This window comes from Kogia breviceps, chromosome 6 (genome assembly GCF_026419965.1).
Source record: "Kogia breviceps isolate mKogBre1 chromosome 6, mKogBre1 haplotype 1, whole genome shotgun sequence".
Lineage (NCBI taxonomy): Eukaryota > Metazoa > Chordata > Mammalia > Artiodactyla > Physeteridae > Kogia > Kogia breviceps.
Genome location: NC_081315.1, coordinates 85,746,152 through 85,767,656, shown reverse-complemented (window position 1 = coordinate 85,767,656; position 21,505 = coordinate 85,746,152). Strand labels below are relative to the sequence as shown.

At 43.7% G+C, this 21,505-nt stretch overlaps 1 protein-coding gene and 1 pseudogene across 6 annotated transcripts in view; both read left to right on the top strand.

Annotated features, from left to right (window-relative positions):
- C6H4orf19 (chromosome 6 C4orf19 homolog) overlaps window positions 1-18,781 on the top strand; it is an 85,923-nt gene extending 67,142 nt beyond the window's left edge. For 3 of the 6 annotated variants that reach the window (XM_067036308.1, XM_059067621.2, XM_067036307.1), the window contains 2 exons: window positions 15,521-15,574; window positions 16,783-18,781. In XM_067036308.1, coding sequence (XP_066892409.1) covers window positions 15,543-15,574; window positions 16,783-17,725 — 975 coding nt within the window. In that variant the 5' untranslated portion in view covers window positions 15,521-15,542 and the 3' untranslated portion in view covers window positions 17,726-18,781. The remainder of the gene's footprint in view (window positions 1-15,520; window positions 15,575-16,782) is intronic. The other 3 variants (XM_067036304.1, XM_067036306.1, XM_067036305.1) reach the window with 1 other exon arrangement.
- LOC131758180 (CDGSH iron-sulfur domain-containing protein 2 pseudogene) lies at window positions 14,108-15,230 on the top strand (annotated as a pseudogene).
- Window positions 18,782-21,505: the final 2,724 nt, after the last annotated feature.

The following is a 21,505-nucleotide window of genomic DNA, read 5'->3' as shown; positions in this document are numbered from 1 at the left end:
ACTCATTCAGGTTTGAGTAGAATTGTTATTTCCTTTTTACTTTTGTTGTTCAGGGGATACAGTTCTAAAACGGGACAAATGGTATGACCCATACAAGTCTTCTCACTGAAAGGTTTACAATGTGGGGCTGAATCAAGAAGGCTGAGTGTTACCTTGTTTGAGCTCAGCTAGAAACGTGCACCTCAGGCCACTCCAATTTTTCACCATTCTGCATATGCCCAAAAATGACCCCCCAAACACAGCAATTATTCATCTGGGACTTGCAATTAAATTTTAGCCAGTAGATAAATTCACAACTACGGAATCCACAAATAATGAGGACCAATTGTACACATAAAGCACTTGGATTAACACCTGGTACATAAGAAGATCTGTGTAAGTTTGCTGTTTTTATCATCATCTTCATTATTCTATGTTATTAAATATCCTGAGGGTCTTAGCCACCTTTGAAAAGTTTTAGGCCCGGGGAAATGATAAGATTCAGATTTATGTCTTAGATCATGTGACTTCCATGTGGCAAATGTATTATTTTAGAAGACACAGGTGGATGCAGGAGACAAGAGGATTTTGCAGTAAATTCAGGTAAGAAAAAAAGTGATAATGTTTTAGGACAAGGCAAGGGTAGTGCACACGTAGAGAAAAGAGTGGGCTTACTAAGAAAGAGAGTGCAAGTGGTAGCATCCCCTGGAATGTGGTCCGGAACCCCACCAGCCCCATTATCTACTCCCCTGTGGCCACACGGCTTCTCCAATCTTTTCCCAAGATTACTCAGGTGCTCCTTGCCTTATGTAACATGTTGCATGACATAGTTTAATCTCATAGTTTTAATACTCTATTAGTCATGTATTTATATGTCTGTCTTCCTTGCTAGACTGTGAACTCTTTTCAGCTCCCTGGAATCGAGTTCAGTACCTGTACATAATAGGTGCTCAGGAAACATTTGGTGCATGAATGATGGGTGGTGAGCGCTTTAACAAACAGCAGAGATCTCTACCTCTTTGTGTCCTAGTTACTAGCAGAGTGTCTTGTCCTCAGTTAAGTGCTCAGGGATATTTGAGACCTCAGAACCATGCTCAGTCTTTTCAAGTGCAAAAACTATTTTTACTGTACTTCAAAGAAACATTGGTGACCCAATTCTGCACATACAGGGTTTTCTGCAAACATGGGACACTCTGTTTTTTCTTGTCCTCTGACCAGTCCATGCTTCCAGCCTTGAGTCCAGAAGCACATTTATAAAATAAGGTGGTTGGGTGGTAGGATGTTCTCTAAGATTCGCTGAGGTTTGGACATCTAGGATACTGGGAATTACCCAGAACTACTTCATTGCAAGCATCCAGCCCTGAGCTGTGCTTGCTTTTAAAGCTATCATTATTTATAGCTTTACAAGACTGTATTATATAAACGTCTCTCCACGTCGCCTCCTCTGCAACTTCCTCATCATTTCCAGAACTTAACTTTTTCTAAATGCTTCAGGTTTCTTCCACACTTCTCCCACCTCCCAGGTAAGGCTGCTTATCAACGTTGGAGACATACTGTGTGTTGGAGACACGCCTAATTCCCGTGAGGTTTCAGGGAGAATTTGGCCAGAACATCACCCATTTCTATTCACAGTGTCTAAAAGTCATTAAGCCAGTGGTTACATAATATTCTCATAGACGATGGCCATGAAGATGAGAGCAGCCCACATTTACTAAGAACCTACTACTTGCCAGTCATACTTTGCCCATCACGTGTGTAAGCCATGTGATTCTCATAGGAACCCTGCACAATTAGATGTTACTGTTTCCCCTGTCTAATGGTTGGCAAAGCTGAGATTCAGAGAAGTTAAGCAGCTTACTCAAGATCATCCAGCTTAGAACAGGCCAGTCCAGATTTTGACTCCAAAGCCCACTCCCTTAATTACAATAGACAGACTGTCTTTTGTGTCCTGGATCTTAAAATTCTTCCTCCTCTTCTTCTAAACCCATATATGATTTTATACATGTACTTTGACCAGTCCTTCTGTTAACGTGGCCGTAAAAATGAAATCAATCATGCACTAATGCAAGGGTGTCTCGGATGTTTTGAAGCAGATTCCCTACTAAAGATTGGTGACGCTGAGCTTCCAATCAGCCAGAGTCAAGATCAGCCCACCAAGCTGAGTTGAGATGAGTTTTGTCAGATGATATGGTTACTATGGTGGTCAAGAATATGAAGGAAGGGGGCCACTGAATCCCACATGAAAAAGACATAGAACTGCACGTGTTAAGTGAAAACACGTCATCTTCACTTCAAATTTTTTAAATCCTCTTCTCAAATAAACTCTGTTTGTACCATCTGAAGATTCTCCAAAGTGTACTTGTTCATATTCCCTGAAGGTCATGGCTTGCCCCCATCTTCAGTTGGGTCTGAATCTTGGTGCTGTGGTCATTTATCCCTGATAATGGTCTGGTTTGGTTTGGTTTTCAATGATATGGTATATTGGTTCATCAGTGAACAAGATTCTACCCAAGTAGTAGAATTCAGGGTAAATTCCTAATCCTGTATCATTGATGATAAATTGTCATTTTAAGTGAGATTGTGTACGTGATTAGTTGAGCTCTCTATAACGTCTCTTCCACTTCAGAGCTGTCTGTGATAATTTGCATGACTTCCTCAAGGCATACTTCAAAAGCAGTTGATAAGCACATGGTGATATCTGGATTACCAACTCTAAGAGTTTTAGATATTTGTCTTGAACTGTTGAATTAGAGACTCACTGAAGGATTTAGGGGCGTATTAAAAATAAACTTCCTGCCCCTACACTGATAATGGGGAGTGGGTTAATACGGCCAGGTGCCCATGTGAATAATAGGAGATACCCTTCGTATTTTAGCAGACATGAGGAACATCGAAACATATATTAACGACTGTCACCCACAGGCGTGAATGATGTTGAGTACTTTCACGAGATTACTAAAAATAGTGCGAAGGTCCATGTGTCCCCTATACTTTCTCCAGTGGCAGTTTTAGAATATATATAGGAAGAGTTTAAGAGCTTGGAAGGGAAGATAGGAGACTTGTCTGGAAGTTACATTACACAGCAAACAGACTGATTTTGGGTGGGAAAGGGAAGAGAACTTGATGGAATTGATGGAGGGGCTAAAGTCCCTTCCCCAGCCACTGTGGACACCCTTCCCATGTCAGGTATGCAACAAGCAGCAACCTATACAATAGATAATACCAATTTTTGCAGAGTCCAATACTGTTATTGTATATTACTTAATAACTTAGCTAGAAAGCCTTTGACCAGGATATTATTTGTATTAGGCAAGGTCCAGCCAGGAATGGGAACTCTTCCTTTCAGACAGAGGGACGTTATAATCAGTGGGTTATGTGGGTATTGGAAGAGCTGGGAAACCAAATGAGATGGTGAGGCAACACAGAGATGGTCAAGGCAGGGAGACATTACCACCCCAGGATGAGACACAGAGCCAGATACTGGGGCAATGGCTGGAGCCATGGTGAGGCACCATGGTTCTTTCTGGCACCATGGAGGGTGGGGCTCTTGGGCATCTATTGCTGTGGAGGAGATTTGGCCACTACTAGGAAGAACAGCATACTGTCCAAAGGAGAGAGAAAGGGAAACGTACCCTGACGTCCCCCATGCTCCCCCTCCAGTCTTCCACCAGCACCTTCCACTGGTGGGACTCCCCAGATCCAGAGGGCAAGGGCTCGTCAGCATTACGGTGCCTTGAGAAACTGAGTGAGCAAGGGGCAGGAACCAGTCTAAGAGCAGACAGGCAGTGGGCCAGCCCAATGTCTTGGGTTTGTTTCATCTATTCCTCAGTTAGTAAACATTTAGGTTGTCCAGATTGATCCCCTATTCTTGGACACGTGGTTTATTTTAACTTTTTTAAAATTTTAACTTTTTCCTGTTATAACGCCCATAGAGAAGGATAAATAGAACATAAATTAAAAACTGTTAAAAAGCAAATTCTGAAAAACAGACACAATTTTTAGAAACTTAACAGGATTGTAAACTGCACCAGTTGGGAGTGCAATTGGCAGTAGTGACTACAGGTATTAGTTTCAGCCAACTTGGTTTGGGCCATATCATCAGTCACCAAAAGGGGCCAGTGGTAATGTAGCCACCTCACTGTTGCCAGGAGCTGCCCAAGCCACAAGCGTTTTTAAGGTGTTAGTCCTTCCCCTTTAAGTAGAGCTCACCTAGACCAACCAGCAACATAGCAAAACAAAGAGGCCTGCCTGCCTTCATTTCCATAAAGCTGTAAAGCAGGAACTCTCAAAGTGTGGTCCCCAGAGGGCAGCTTTAGCACCCTGGGAGCTTGTTAGAAATTCGAGTTATGCAGACCCGGGAGGATGCGTTATGCACCCCATGCTCTCTACCTCTCAAAGTGCTCGCCAGGATCCTCGCCCCTGTCACCCATACACCCTAGTCTTTATTCAATAGTGAGCTGCATCTCATCTGATCCAGACAGGAGCCTACTCCCAGGAATTTACAGTCCAGAGAATAGGGACATAGCTTCTCAGACTTTCCCTAGAACTGTTCCCACCAAGAGTACAGGAAGAGGGAACTGGTCTAGAGGGCTGACCATAAGCTACCAACAGAATTTGAAATTTTCTACAGGGCAGAAACTGAGACACAGAAGTAGAGAAAAAAATGTGTGGACACCAAGGGGGGAAAGCGGCAGGGGGTGGGGGTGCTGGTGGGATGAACTGGGAGACTGGGATTGACATGTATACACTGATGTGTATAAAATGGAGGACGAATAAGAACCTGCTGTATAAAAAAATAAATAAAATTAAATTTAAAAAAAATAAATTTCTATGAAATTGCCAAGAGCTAAAAATATCCAAAAACATCTTTTAAGAAAACAAGATAGAAGAACTTTCTCTGTTACTACATATTGCAAACCTAGAGTAATAAGAACAGTGGTTTTGGCAAAAGTAGATCAATGACACAGAATAGAGAGCTTAGTAACAGCACTAAGTATAAATGGATACTTGACTTTTTACACAAATATTACTGCAGATAAGTGTAAAAAACTCACAAAATTTAACTAAGCTATGCAGGCATAATTGCTATCAATAGTTTTTTAAAGTAAACAACAAAAAGATGAATAACTCTATTCAACAACCCTCACAGAATTTCTGTCTTATTCCCTATCTTCTTCTATTCTGTTATAGCTACTGTCACATGCTTATAGCAGGTTTTTTTCCCTTCTTTACATTCACTTTCCTCTCTCTAAAAAAAAAAAGACAAAAAAAAGGCCTTCTGTTTAATTCTAATAATTCATGCAAATTTTGCCTTTTCAAACACAATATTCTGAATTTATTTTAAATTAAAAATAATGGGCTTTGTCCACAAAAACTTTCAAATTGGGCCATATTTATTTTATAGCTTAGCTTTACCTCCTAGTTCATGGCCAGTTACCCTCATCCAGAAGATGGGGCCCCAAGACCAGCTCACACCATCGGCAGCCCACAGGGCCTGGGGCAGCACAGGGATGACCATATAGGGAAGGAGAAGTGAAACGGGCAGGCCCAGCAGCATCAGAGCTAACACGGGAGAAACTGAACCCCTCCATACCCCATAGGCTCCTCCTTCCTGAAGCCTCTTGCACAGAATTATTGTCCAGAAAGACAGATCCCGTTTGTGTGAAAAGAGGCGTCTATAGAATTGCCAGAGTTTTTTTGACCCCGCCATGGTCTGGCCAGACTACAGAATAAATCCCATGCCCAGCCAGAGCTGGAGGAAACCCTGCCATAAGGTGGTGCCATGGCCACCAGGACTTAACACAATAATTGTCTGAATATTTACCACATCACCTACTCCCTAACTTCACCACATGGCAAAGCACCTACACTATTTGTGCCTTTAATTCTGTGTTTGAGGCCTTTCCCATACCAAGTCCTTCCCTTGAAATTAAATTAAATAACCACTATATACTGCCATCTGGTGGCCAATAGCTGAAACCACACCTATGAAATTCTATCAGAGCCCAAATCAAGAGGATCCAGTTCCCTTTTGCTAAAGCTAATGGATCACAAGCTGCTTCTTATTGTGTAATGCAGTGGACTCAGAAAACAATAAAACCTACAAGAGGTATTATATTAATATGAAATATATAAATATTATATAATAAGTAATATATAATCAGGAAGTAATAATGAAAACAATAACAACAGCATTAATAATAGCCACACTGTACCACTTTCTAACTTTTATGTCCATTTACTTATCTATAAAATACTGGCTCCCAACCTTTGTGCAGTGTTGGTGGGAATGTAAATTGGTGCAGCCACTATGGAAAACAGTATGGAAGATCCTCAAAAAATTAAAAATAGAGCTACCATATGACCCAGCAATTCCACTCCAGGGTGTATATCCAAAAAAGAGAATAAAACACTAATTCGAAAAGATCTATGCACCCCAGTGTTCATAGTGGCACTGTTTACAATAGCCAAGATATGGAAACAACCTAAGTGTCCATCAACAGAAGAATGGATAAAGAAGGTGTGATATATATAATTGAATATTATTCAGCCATTAAAAAAGAATGAAATTTACATTTACTCATTTACAACAACATGGATGGACAGAGTATGATGCTTAGTGAAAGAAGTCAGACAGACAAATACTGATATATAAATATATCATATGACAAATATGATATATATGATATCATATGTGGAACCTAAAAAATAAAACAAACGAGTATAGCAAAACAGAAACAGACTCACAGATACAGAAAACAAACTAGTGGTTACCAGTGGGGAGAAGGAAGGGGGGAGGGGCGAGACAATGGTATGGGATTAAAACTATTATGTATAAAATAGATAAGCAATGAGGATATATTGTACAGCACAGGGAAATATAACCATTATTTTGTGATAACTTTAAATGGAGTACAATCTATAAAATATTGAATCACTATACTGTACACCTGAAGCTAATGTAATATTGCAAATCAACTACTCTTCAATTAAAAAAATAATAGGGAATTCCCTAGTGGTCCAGTGGTTGGGACTCAGCGCTTTCACTGCCATGGCCTGGGTTCATTCCCTGGTCAGGGAACTAAGACCCCACAAGCCGTGTGGTTCGGCCAAAGTAATAATAATAATAATTACTGGTTTCCACCTTAAAGGATTATTGTAAAGTAACAATCTAAGATTCATTCAGTTCAATTCATTCAATCTTAAATTTCATTTAAGAAATGAAATTTCTTAAAACAGTACTTGATGCATATCAAACACTCAAATGTTAACCACTTGTAATCATTAATAAGTACTGGCAGGATGCCAAACATTACAGTAAGTGCCATACATACTTTTATCTCATTTAAATTTCAAAACAATCCCGATAAGCAGGAACTGTTATCATTCCCATTTTGCAGATTAGACAGCTAAAGGTCACAGAGGCTAAGAAATTTGCCTAGAGGTCACAAAGCTAATAAATGGTGGAGGTAGAATTGGAACCCACAACTCTGGCCCTAAATTATTCATTTAACCACTGTGCTGACTTGCTGGTGTGATACGTCTCGCCTCACGCACATACCCCAGCCCTGCCACACACACACACACACACACACACACACACACACACACACACACTCTCTCTCTCTCTCTCTCTCTCTCTCTCTCTCTCTCTCTCTCTCTCTCTCTCTCTCTCTCTCTCTCTCCCCCCCCCTGCCCCCCCCGCCCCAGCGCATCCCAGAGAAGGAGGTCCAGCAGGTGCACCTCCTCCTCCCTCAGAGTCCCCCTGACCTGAGTCCTCACCCCTCCCAGGGAAGTTGCTGTTACACACACACTTCCCATCTCAAGGCTCCAGGGAGTTGGTCAGCAGGACCCTATGGCAAAGAAGCCAAGGAGACCTTTTCAAAGAGCTGCACACCTAAGGGAATGAGATGAGAACTTGGGGCCGGCCTGAAGGAAGGAAACAGGAGGAGAAGCTTTGTGCATTCAGTCAGGATCGTGGGTTGGGGTGACTGTGGACTTGGGACCCAAATGCAGCCCATCAGTATTGGGATGGGGTAGTTCACACACCACTGAGCAGAGCTCCCCACCTGCAAAATGGTGATACTGGTGCCTGCCTTGTCTCGGTGTTCAATGATAACTAACGGTGTGTGAGCCAAGTCAGAGACAGGGTCATGAGGGGAGGAGCCTTCCTTCGCTGATTCACCTTTTTTTTTTTTTTTTTTTTTGTCGGTACGCGGGCCCCTCCCGTTGCGGAGCACAGGCTCCGGACGCGCAGGCTCAGCGGCCATGGCTCACGGGCCCAGCCGCTCCGCGGCATGTGGGATCTTCCTGGACCTGGGCACGAACCCGCATCCCCTGCATCGGCAGGCGGACTCTCAACCACTGCGCCACCAGGGAAGCCCTGATTCACCATTTTGATTGTTAGATTTGGAAGAAAGCTTTGATATTATGGACTCATTGGGCAGATAAAGAAACTGAGGAATAAGGAGATTACACAACTTTCCCACATCCACATGGTTGATGATGAAGCCACTGCTGGAAGGTGGATTTCTCACACCTGACACAGACTTTGCCTGACTTGAGTTCACCCAAACACCAACCACCACCTGGCAATAATTAGTTTGGGGCGTAAAACCCCTCCTGATAATTAGGACTGTCATGACAGTTGTTTTAACCAGAGTTCCACAAAACACAAGTTCTGTTGGTTGTTAATATCTTTTATGGGGGAAAAAAAAAGTTCTGGGGTTAAATAATTTTGGAAAATACTGAGTTAAACAAGGTGAAATCGTTCTTTTTCATAACTATGAATGTGTTTATCTTTCATCTCTGCTGTTTCCAAACCTGTTTGACCAGGGAACCCTTTGGCAGGGGTTTGAACACACCTCTGCACAAATATTCCATGAAACCCATTTCTAAGTGATGCTGATACATATATGGTAGCACATTGACTATTGGGAATGCGTCAAATGGACTGTTTGATGGTGCTGATAATAACAGTCTTCTTACAGTCTTTCCAGTTCTCCATAATCACTAAAGTTCAACCTCTTTAGGTGAAAAGGGAACACACCAGAAAATTTTGTTCCAGAGAGTTTTCAAAGCCTTCCCGGAAAGGAGGATATGATTCTGCTGAGGAAAGAGATTGGGTAGTAGTCAAGAATTATCTTCTTGTCCTTTTTCCACTATAGATTCAATACTGTCTATGGAGTTGGGCAGGCAGTCTTTAATTTCTTTTATAAAGCACCTGGTGGTTTCTTCAGTGTGTGGTAGTTATTTTTATCCAATCCTCTTGAGTCTAAGAGGTCAGTACCCAGAAGTGACTCACTACATATTTTTCAACTTCACCTGCTGGCCAGATTAAGGTGAAATCCTGGACTGTTTTCTAAACACTGGCAAGTTGGTTTTTCAAAACGGAGTTGAAATTTAAATGTTTAATTTTATTGTGTCTCTTCCAAACACTCCGACTTCTATCAACTCAAACCACTTGCCAGCAGCTGCTCTGAAAGCTCATTCATTGACTAGAGCCCTCGAAGCAGGATGTCCTTGACCCTTGGAATTACGTGACTGTAATTCCCAAGCTGGGAAGAGGAACCACGGTTCCTCCCTTCTCTCTCAGCTCGTCTCATGCACTTGGCTTTTGGTTTTGGACCACTGGGTGGAGTGAGATTTGATCAGGGAAAAAGTAGACCTTCTACTGGAATAATTTATAAAAGCTCATACTCACCATTCATTCATTCGGACCTGTCACTCACCAGTCATTCCTTCATTTGAATAACAGGTGTGACGTGCTCCAAGCAAGCTGGATGCTGCCCTGGATTAGGCATTACCTGCCAGGGGCTTGTGTTCAGTAAGGGAGGCTGACAGCTGATGAACATCAATGCCCTAAACTATAAGTCCCCTTCTGAGATGGGGCAGCCCAAGGACAGGAAGCATCTTTGCCTTCAGTGTTCTAGTGCCTGGGGCTGGATATTGAGGAAAGGTCTTTAGTACATACTCAGAATGACAGCTAAATCCAGAAAGGCCAGTGGGCTTTTGATGAGCTCCTTTCCAAGACTTTTTTCCGTGTGCTTCTTTATAGGGAATAGCTTAATAGCAATGGTTTCCTGTAGGTAATGGATCCTAGCCCGGGGACAAGCAAAACAAGAACTGACATCAGATTAGTGCCTTTTTTTTTTTTTTAAACGTCCCACTTTTTTTTTTTTCTTTTAACTTTTGATATTGACATCATGTCAGACTTACTGAAAAGTTGCAAGAAAAGTACAAAGGACCCTCATACAGTCACAGTCCCCAAACATTAGCATTTGCTTTATTTTTCTCTCTTTCTCTACACATACACACACAATCTTTTTCCTGAATCATTTTAATAAGTTACAGGTACCATGCCCTTCTACTCCTAAATACTTCACTCTGAATTTCCTAAGAACAAGGGCATGCTTTTATATAACTCCAGCACAATAATCAAAATCAGGACATTTACATTGGTTTAATACTACTACGTAATCTACAGACCTTATTCAGATTTCACCAGTTGTGTCAATAATGACCTATTACAAAAAGATCATGATTGCATTTGGTTGTCGTGTCTCTTCCGTCTCCTTTAATCTGGAATAGTTCTTTAGTCTGTCTTTGTTTCTCATAAAGTTACATTTCTTTAAAGAGTACAGACCGGTTGTTTTGCAGAATAGCCCATAATTTGGGTTTGACTGATGTTGCCCCCTACTTCAATCCAGATTATACTCTTTTGGTAGAAAAATCACAGAAGTGACTCCGAGTTCTCAGTGCATCACATCCGAGGCTGCTGACTGGTCTCGTTACTCAGGATGTTACCCTTGATTATTTGATTTAGGTGCTGTGAACCAGGTTTCTCCACTGTAAGGATACTATTTTACCCCTAAGCGTGTGGTGGGGAGCTACTTTGAGACTAAATATCCCATTCTCCTCAAGTTTTCACCCGCTGGTCTCAGCATCTGTTGATGATTCTTGCTTACCTCAGCTGTTACTGTGATGGATGTCAAATGGTGATTTCTCTAGTTCCATTATTCCTTGTATGTTTGTTAGCTGACCGTCTACTTGTAAGTCAGAGCTTTCCCCTTTTTAGATTTATATCCTAAGGACTGGTAGACCCTTGTTTTATTCAATGGATTGTAATCCTTTGTGTTCGTATTTATTCTGATGTTCACGTTGTTCCATATGTGGCCAGTAGAACCCCTGCAAGCTGGTCCTGTGTCCATTTGACCTGTCCCTGTCATTCTTTAAGATCATCACTATTCAAAGGCAGCCCTTTCCGGCTGGGTTGAGCCTTTTTCTATATTCCTTGACTTCCTGATGGATACTCAGTCAATTTCTCTGTCTGGTTGCAAAACTCCTGCCTCCCCCCAGTCTCCCCGTTTCTCCCCGCCTTCATCACTAACTCCCTTGTGAAACCAGATTTTCCCGCAAGGGTACTTGACTAGTAACTGATGGGGCTGTAACATGCCCATCTTCAAACACACACGAAACACAGGACAAGAGTCAACCTCCAACACAGGAGTCCAGGAGCAGGCAGGCGCCAGCAGTGGGTGGACATACCATCCTAATGGTGTTTGCTTTTCTCCTGTGCAAACCAGATGGTGGTTGCTAAGGCTTTGCCTTTTGCTTCTCTGTCGCTCTTTTACACTCCAAAGAGAAAGCAAATTCTGATTCTGCTCCATAATAAAGGGCCCCAGAAAACTGAGTTCTCACCTTTAAGCCAGATGTTGTCAAAGTGAGGGGGGAGAGAAAGAGACAGACTGCCCGTTTTGAATTCGGTTTCACTTCAAAAGAGCATATATTTTTTTCCCCATGTCCGTGTGCCACGCTGGACCTGGAGTATTTCCTTTTTGCATCTGGAGATGGGAGACCTCCTCGATAAAAGCAAGCTGTGGTGTGGCAGGGACACATGAAAAGAGAAACAGATCAGGTTTGATGTTAGGAATCATCATAGAAAGAAGAGTCACTGTAGACACAGGCAGGCAGGGGTTGGGTGTAAGGGCATTAGTCCTCCCACCCTTTTCGTTAGCGGTCACCCAACCTTGGATGTTGGAGCCTATCTCATTGAGAGAAGGAATGTCGCTGGGGAAGGAAAACACAGGGTGGTGAGAGAGGGCAGGACCTCTAACCAGGAAGAGGCTGCCTCTGCTGGGCTGGGGAGAGAGAGGCACAGAGCGTGGCCCTCAGTACGGGACCAGGTCTGTAGGAACCCCAGGGGGTGCACCCTAAAGGGAGGCAGCAGCGGCGGGGTGGGGTGGGAGCTGGAAGCTTGACTTGAAAGGGGAGAGTCATCAAAACACCTTTTATAACTACATGGCTTTGAAGAAAAATACAGATCCTGTGGTTTTCCAGGGAAAGGAGTGGGTGGTGAAAGCCACAGATGACATGTCAGTTCTCCTAGAAACAGGGAAGCAGAGGCTCTGGAGTTGGGCTCTTAAATCTCAGCAGTAATCTCACTTCCACACTGCGCTTGTGTGGCCACAGCACAGCAGCAGAGGGTGGGGACAGCCAGCCAGCCTGGTGAGGGTGCCTCAGGGTCAGGATGACCTTGATCAGCCTCAGAGACGCTGGGAAAGCCAGATGTCGCTCAAGACAAGCCTCTTTCGTTCTTTCTTCTTTCCAGAAGAAAACCTTCCCTACCTACTACTCTGGAACCCACCTGCCTGACATTTTTCAGTAATTCACATCTCAGGATTGCTTCAATTACATTATTGAGACCTGAGTCTGCCCCTCTCTCAAACACTCCAAAGCCCTTTTTTTCTTTTCTTTGACTTTTTTTTCTTGCCTCCTATCCTCCTGACTTTTTAAAAACAGATTCCAAGATAAACAAAGGTACTGCAAGCATGGAAACGCGCCAGATTTTGAGGGCGCAAGTGGGGAGGGGAGGGGCTGATGGTGGGGAGGAAGCGCACAGGGGGCTCTTTGAACCTGTTTATCCAGCTGATGTGTAAATTATTTGCAGCAAATGGACATAAGTGGGAAGCAGAGGCTGGAAACAAAATCCTGGGGTTGGAAAATGGGGTAATTTCATTGAGAGTGCATTGAAAAAGGAAAAGGTTGTACACATATTGCCGGCCAAGTCACCAATGATTTCTCTCTCTGTGGAACTCTTGTTGCACTTGGGGTGTGTATCTTTCAGTTGGTGCCACAGTTGATAGAAATATACCATTTGGCCCTTATTCTGGAAACAAGTATTACTTGGTATTGTTAATGCTCTTGTTCGTATGTGTATGTACGTCATGACAACTAGATTCTTTCTTTCTTAGGTGCAAAGCTTCCGTCTTTTTTTAAAAACATGCTGTATCCAGACAGAGCTGAGTAATAAGTATATGCTTATTATGAATATTAACTCATATAATCTCCAACAACGCTATGTGGTAGATGCATCATTATCCCCATTTACAGATGAAATAGCTGAGGCCCAAAGTTACGCGGCAGAGCTGGGCCCTGAACCAAATAATCCAGGCAATCTCCCCGTCTCAAATCTGTAATCACATCTGCAGAGACTTTCTTTCTTGATCACATGAGGTAACAGTCACAAGCTCCAGAGATTAGGATGTGGATGTTGGATCTCTTTGCAGGGGGCGGAGGGGTGGGGGGGGGCGTAAATCTAAATCTAGTTTCCTCTAACCAACCAACTAGTCTATACTTCTTAAAAGGCACCAGTAGTTTTCTCTGTGGTTAAAGGCTTATGAAGTAGCATCCTGGGAAATTCATCCATGATTGAAAGGAAGGAGAGAGAACAGAGGAAGCAGTGACACAGCTGACCATGAGCGATCCCTCTCTCTGCCTAGCACGCACATCTTATGGAGACAAAGGGACTAGGGCTTTAGATTCTGTCACTGGCTTGTCTTCTTAAAGGTTGTAGCTGTTAGAGATGGAAGATGACTTAAAGATTCTTCCATACTAATTTTTAGGATTTTCACAGGAAAGACCAGAACAGTGTGGTCAGTCTTACATGAAGAGAAGGTTTTATTCAGAGGGCAATCATGAGGGAAAAAACGCAACTTGGGAAAGGCCAGGGGACAGAGGGCAGGTGGGAAATGAAAGAAGCAAAGACAGGAGTCCATGTGCCACCAGCAAGCCTGAAGGGGCGTGTCCTTGAACTGCCAGAGAGTGGAGTTCGTGGGTCGTAGCCAGGATGGGACTCGTGGTGGGAAAAGCAAAACAGGAGCAGTTTAGTCCAAGTAAAGCTTGCGATGATCCCTCCAGCTCTAACCTCCTCAGGTCTGTAACGTGGAACATATAGATCAGCTGCCGTATCCTGACATCTTCTAGTACTGAGTAGCTAATCCCCTGGCGCCGAAACCTCTCCACTCTCTGACACCATCTGCTGCTGTGCGGGGGCTGCACCCTGGTGAAGTCCATGTCCCCTGTGGAAGGCAATGAAAGAGAAAACGCACAGGGCCTTTTCAGTCCCACCTTTCTCTCCCTAGCATTCGTCAACCTGTTTTTTCCTCATTTGCAAAGTGGAGATGGCACAATTCCCAGGATTGGGGAAAGGTCTGGCACAAGAGACAAGTGTAAATAAATGTTTGAGAACTCTGAATCGGTGATTTTAGATACGTGAAGGTATTCCGGGTAACCAGTGCCCTCCCTGAATCACGTTATCCTTTTGCCAAAAACTGTAACTCTACTAACTCTGAGTGTATCTAGGAAAGAAAAAGCAAACTTAGTTCCTATTAAAATGTCATTCAGCCTCCCCGGCCCAGTCCAGGCCGAGAGCGCCCGCCTGCTGCTTCGGCTCTCCGCACAAGCGCCCGAAGCTCGGCCCGAGAGCGGCGGGGCCGCCGGCGGGGCCGGGAGAGGAGCGGGCGCCGCTGGCCGGGAAGGTGCTGGAGACCGCGGAACGCATGTTGAAGGTGAAGCTCCCCGCGTTATCTTATGCAGCTCCCAGTCCCCAAGAGCATTACCGGGATCGCCCGGCTCACAGTTTCAGAATGTCTCTGGTTACTGCCTTTCCTCGGTGTACTTGCAGTACCTTGAGGTTCGTCCATTCCTCCCGAAGAAAAAGCAGCAGAAGGGATAACTTGATTAATCTTAAAATGCAAAATGGGAATCCCAAAGTGGTGAATGAAATAAACATTGAAGATTTGTGTCTTACTAAAGCAGCTAATTGTAGGTGTTGGCGTTCTAAGACGTTTCCTGCCTGTGATGGTTCACACGATAAACACAAGGAATTGACTGGAGATAACGTGGGTCCACTAATACTGAAGAAGTATAATGGTAATGAATTAGGATGGAATTCATTACCTGTGCTGTAAAACCTTATAACAGTATTTTTTCATTCTTTGTTTATAGAAGATCTTTCAAATGGTAGTCTTAAGTATTGCTACTGGTTGAATAATTATTTCTGCCAATTTATTTTACACTACTGTTTATATTTGACACTTTGTATATTCAGTCATTTATATAGAATTAAATCATGCAACCCTTTCACTCTGATTTCAAAGAATTAATGTATCTTCCTACAATAAAACGCACACTTTTTATTTTTAAAATAAAATAAAATGTCCTTCACTCTGTTCTCTCCTTTTTATGCCTTTTTTTCCAGATGATAACAAAAAGTAATCCAGATGGGGTGCAGGTGCTGTAAAATGCTACAAAGGTAACATTGAACAAAATGTCCTATCCGAATGGAGGAATTTGTGATTACCATGCAAGCACTTTAAACACCCTGCATGGGTTCAATGCATTTACCCAGCTTGGGGCACGACCACCATTGCAAGGAAATTAAGAGTTTGGAACCACTTTAATGTCATTTAAAAGAACACGAAGCCTGGATTTTTAAACTTTTTTTGCACAATGCTCAGAGTGTGTTGGGAATGCTGTCTTTCTCTGAGGCTGAATTTGATTTGGGTTGAATTTACATTTCTCCAGAGAGCTTCAATGCAAAGAAAAGTTTGAGTTTTAGAAGATGCCTGAAATGGGATCACTGAAAACACCCCAGTCACATATGTGCTTTTAATTTTGTCCAGATTCTATTTCATAAAAATTTGGGCAACATGAATATAATTCTGTATAAAATAAGGGGGAAAGATTAACTGATGATTTTGCTTCCTTAACAAAACTATCTTTATCTTTATATAGATCTATATAGAGATAGATATAGATATATACACACACACACACCCCTACATACATATATAAGTTTTATTCCACTATAATTATAATCTGATGTTAGGCTCTATTCAAAAAAATATTTATTGTAAGTATGCTAGTCCAGACTTCATATTTTAATGACTACATAATATTCCATTGAGGGGTTGAACCATCAGTTCTTAACCACTTATTTTCCTGTTGTTGGATATTTGTTTTATTTATTTACGTTTTTTGTTTGTTTTTCAATATCATGACCCACTTTGTTCTGTAACTTCTTCCTGTCCTTTTTTGAATCCCTTCCTTTTTTTTTTTTTTTTTTTGCGGTACGCGGGCCTCTCACTGTTGTAGCCTCTCCCGTTGAGGAGCACAGGCTCAGTGGCCATGGCTCACGGGCCCAGCTGCTCCGCGGCACGTGGGATCTTCCCGGACCGGGGCACGAACCTGTGTCCCCTGCATCGTCAGGCGCATTCTCAACCACTGCTCCACCAGGGAAACCCTGAATCCCATCTTAAGATCTATTTCCAGTTGGTAGGACATTTTTATACCAACTATATCTATTTAATGAGGTACACATATAGACTTAAAAGAGTAATCACGGAAATTAACAGGAATCGTAGGAAACAGCAGAGCCTGTAGTAGAAATATTAATAATGAAAGTTAGTTATTAATAAAGTTAATACTTAACCCGACTGGTCTCCCTTCTTCTCACCCCAGCTATCTCTTCGATCCAGTTCAAGTGCCCTCCCCTGGTTACGTCAACGAAGTAAACAGCTGCAAGTTTGATGAAGACGATGCCGTTAAGTTAAAAAGCAAACAGAGCCGCGAAGTGCTGGTGCACAAGGATGGCCCTCCGAGCGAGAGCTCCAAGAGGACCGCGAGGAGGAGCCAAACGGCTGCTCCGCAGGAGCCCCGCGGGCCGCCCCAAGGACCGCTTCTCCCGGGGGACACGGCGGGGCGACCCTGCGCTGAGAAGACTGGCGGGGCCATCAATGGCCTCGGCCCCGCTGCTGCCCCGCAGCTCGCTGGCGATCCCGGGTGTCTCCAGGGGGACAGGGGCTCCCGGGCCAGTGCCACAAACAAGGGTCACACGACTCGGCCCTTCCTTGAAGGAGGAAGTGCCAGGCAAGCGGACTGCGTGCTGCTGGCTTCAGGAGAGACCCGCGTCATCGGAATTGGCGACTCCAGCGCGTTTTGCGCGGCAGGGCATCCCGCCTGGGAAGTCTCAGACCACGACCACGTCCTCCAGATACCCGCCCCGGATTACCCTCAGCCGTGGGGCTCAGCCGACGACGACGCTGATCACGTTGGTCGCGATGAAAAGGACTGCCTTTTCAAGAGCCACGCAGAGGAGGAGCCCCGGCAGGGCGCTCACCCCAGGGCGGCGGGGGAGCGTGGTTTGAATATGCCCTTCTCCGTGAAGAGAAGCTGGGATTCGTTAAACGAGGCCGTGGTAACTGAAGTTCTAAGTGTATACTTTAAAGAAGAGGATCCTGCTCAGGACGTGCCTGTGGTCGATTCGAGAAACGGGTGGGAGGAGACCCAGGGCTCCCCTGGAGATGCGAGTGGGGAGACGGCGGATGAGGACGCGGAGGTGGCCGAAGCCCTGGCCGCTTTAGAGGCAGCTACTGCGGGAGAAGATGTGGATGAGGCAGAGTAGGGGAGCGGCTTTGCGCCGGCAAGGAAGCCAGCCAGCGTTGCGCTGGGCGTATGGGGCTGGGTTTGCTCCTTAGACACAGAGCTGATGACTGCAGCGCTGATGGGTGCAGCCTTACCGGTGGTTGACACCCAGCACCTGTCCTGATGGCTGTGAGCACCTGGGCCACACCGCTTGTTAAATATGGAGAGTACCACCGTCTAGATGGGCTAAAACTCGAGACACGAGAATAAAAGTCAGAGTGGGCCACAGTGCTCGTGTCCACAGCGCATGCAAACATTAAACAGCCTGCTCGGCACCCCGCACGACTCCCCCAGAACATCGGGTGCAGATGTCCTTGAGAATGCGCTGACATCCCAGCGCTTAATCCCAAGGGCACAGATTCACAGAACATTCTGTTTGACTATAAATTCTCTATCTTGCTTTTGAGAGCCAAACGGTATACCCAACCCGAGAAAGGTAACTACCCCCACTTAAAGTGCCTAATGTATGGTTTACCTTCAGGTACAATCACCCAGGGAACTAATAACTAACCACTTGTTGGACCCAGGGTGAAGCCCAGCAGCTTTCGGGGTGGAGCAGGAGCCACTGTAAACACATGGTTAGTCAATAGCTGTGATATCAGGACACCTTGACCTTAATCTTTTTACATTATTACTTTTTTTTTTCTGGTGTGTTTTTTTTTTTTTTTTTTGCAGTACGCGGGCCTCTCACTGCTGTGGCCTCTCCCGTTGCGGAGCACAGGCTCCGGACGCGCAGGCCCAGTGTCCATGGCTCACGGGGCACAGCCGCTCCGCGGCATGTGGAATCTTCCCGGACCGGGGCACGAACCCGCGTCCCCTGCATCGGCAGGCGGACTCTCAACCACTGCGCCACCAGGGAAGCCCACATTATTACTTTTTAATCTCCTTTGGGATTGGGGAGTCTGGTCAAAATAATTATTTAAAACTGCTTGTGTCAAATTCATGTTTTAAGTTCATGAGATTTGGAACAGCAATGAGATAGATGGAGTGTTTTCTGCCATGTTAATGTCTGATTGTGATTAAAATATAGCAACATATGTGTCTGTGTGTCTTAACTCAAAAGTGTTTCTAATTTTCCCAGACTGAGCGTTAGTGACCCTTGATGTTTCATTCAATTTACACAGCTAGACTATTAAATTACAGATGAGGAGGAGACTAGGTTGGTTTGCCAAGAAAAGCTTTGACTCTGTCCCTGTAGTTCAAACTCTTGACACCATGCTTACCTGTGCAGATCTGACCTGTAGGATGGATAGCCCTCTCTGGGTTTCAGCTTTCTAATTTATAAACAAGGACAACCGTGGCTTGGTGGAGAATTTAGAGGATGGTGAAGAGTATCTAGAAAAATACGAACATGGAGGATGCTTTATTATGGTGTTTCATAACACAGGCTCTGAAATCTGACCTTGGTTGGATTTCCAGCTTTGCATGTGACCTTGGGCAAGTAATGTATCCCTTCTATTTGCCCATTAATTAAGTGAGAATAATAATAATATGTATTTCTAGAGATTGTCATAATGTCATCGCTCCATTTTGGTAATTATTTAACATAAACATGATTTCTGAGCCTAACAGACAGACATTTCCCTGGGTTTGCTTGACGACAAGACATCTCTACGTGCAAGGTCACTCAGAGCTTTTAAAGGCTAAGCTGTTGGCATTGCTAATTGCATTGTTGGTTTACTCTTCTATTTAATACACCAGCTGCTTAATATTTCAAAGTGGTTCCTTCAACAATTTCCTAAGTGTACCTGTTGGGATCAGGTCCAGCTGCATGTGATAAATGTCTTATAAAAATAGAGATTTATTTACCTTTTATGTAGAAGAAGTCTGGAGGTAGCGGTCCAGGCTGGTAGAGGATGCCATGGTATCAGCGACTTATGTTCCTTCTATCATTTGGCTTCCTTCTCAAGATTACTGCTTGGTCCACAATGGCTGCTGGGGCTCCAGTCACTCATTTGCTTTCCATGCAGGCAAAAGAATAATGGGTCAGAAAATCTCACTCCCTCTCTATTAAGGACCTTCTAGGAGTGTAATTCAACCTTTCCGCTTGTATCTCATTGGTCAACATCTGGTTACTTGGTCACATCCAGCTGCCAGAAAGGCTAGGAAGACTTACCTTTCTAGCTATGAGCATGGCTTTCCCAGCTAAAGTCAGGATTCAGTTACGGAGAAGGGGGAGAACGGATGTTGAGTTATGAGATGGTCTGCTTACAGTCTGCCACGCCAGGCCCTCAAAACACAAAAGCCCGGGAGAGAGCTGATTTGCAAGAGATTGAAAGATATTGTTTACAGTTAGTGTGACACAGGAGGGGTCTGAACCTTTGGTCCAAGGAGGAAGGAGGACTGGACAGCTACAGCCTTCCTAGCTTCCCATGGGTATCTCCAAAACAGGAGGATGAAAGAAGAAAGACTCGGACAAGGAAAGGGGAAGGTGAGGTATTCCTGCAGACAAGTCTCTTTCCCTGGCACAGAAACACACTTCTGCTTTTACATGTTTACCTACTTTTACACTTTAGGACTGCTACAGAGAGTTCACCATGATTAAAAACTCTCGACTTTTAAAGATTCTTTATATGTGAATAACTGCTTCAAAAAGGTTAACAGAATTTCATGTGTTTTGTTCAAAGCAGCCCTGGCCCCAGTATCCAGGCTCCACCAAAGGACATCAGGGCAAATGTCAGAATCTTTAGGTTGAGAAGAAACTCCAGATTTTAGCTTTTTCCCGCAGCTTGTCTAGCAGCTGAGAATCCTGCTCTGTGTAATGTCTTCTTTGTGCAGCCTGGTGCCACCCCTTATCAAAAGTGATGCTGATGATAGTGATGCTTTTCAAACATTCTGGACAGTCTGACAGCATAGATGCACTCTGCATGTAAGGCACTGGCTGTAATTAGAAATGGACGTCACAATCCAGAAAGGAGGGGATATATGTATATGTATAGCTGATTTACTTTGCTGTCTGTACAGTATAAACTAACACAGTATTGTAAACCAACTATGCTCCGATTAAATAGATATATATATTAAGAAGTGGACATCACAGTCTCCTTGATCTTAGCAAACTGCATTGCATGGATATTTACCATGTTAAATCTGGATTTTGATATAAGATTATTTCTATATTACATGTAGTTTTCTTGAGCTTGGAAGTTACATTTCACTTTTTACTGATAGTTGAACTATCATATAAATATGAAATTAGATGTTTTTTCCTGGTTTCCAAGGCAGATGGTAGCATATTGTTACAACTGTCAAAGCAGATCCGCAAGGGATTAAAGAGAATTTCAGGTTCTTAGCACACGCCCATTTGTCCATGTTCAGTAACTGTTAGCCAGTCACCATTTTCCTCTTTCTGTCTTCCTCTGCCCTGACCCTACGGGCAAGATTATCTCTTTTCTTCCTTTTTTTTTTTTTAATTGAGGTATAATTGATGTACAGTATTATATAAGTTTCAGTTGTACAGCATAGTGATTTGCAATTTTTAAAGGTTAGACTCCATTTATAGTTATTATAAGATATTGGCTGTATTCCCTGTGATGTGTATTACGTCCTTATAGCTTATTTATTTCATACATAAAAGTCTGTATCTCTTGATCCCCGAGGCCTACCTTGCCCGCCTGTCCCCCGCCCATTCTCATCTTAACTCTTCATCAGTATCTCCCAGCAGGAGGCCTTAGGAAGATGGAAGGAAGCACCAAATGCAAGTACATGAGTATAGATCTGACTTCCTTAGTTTTGTCATCTGTGTGCAGTCACAGGAATG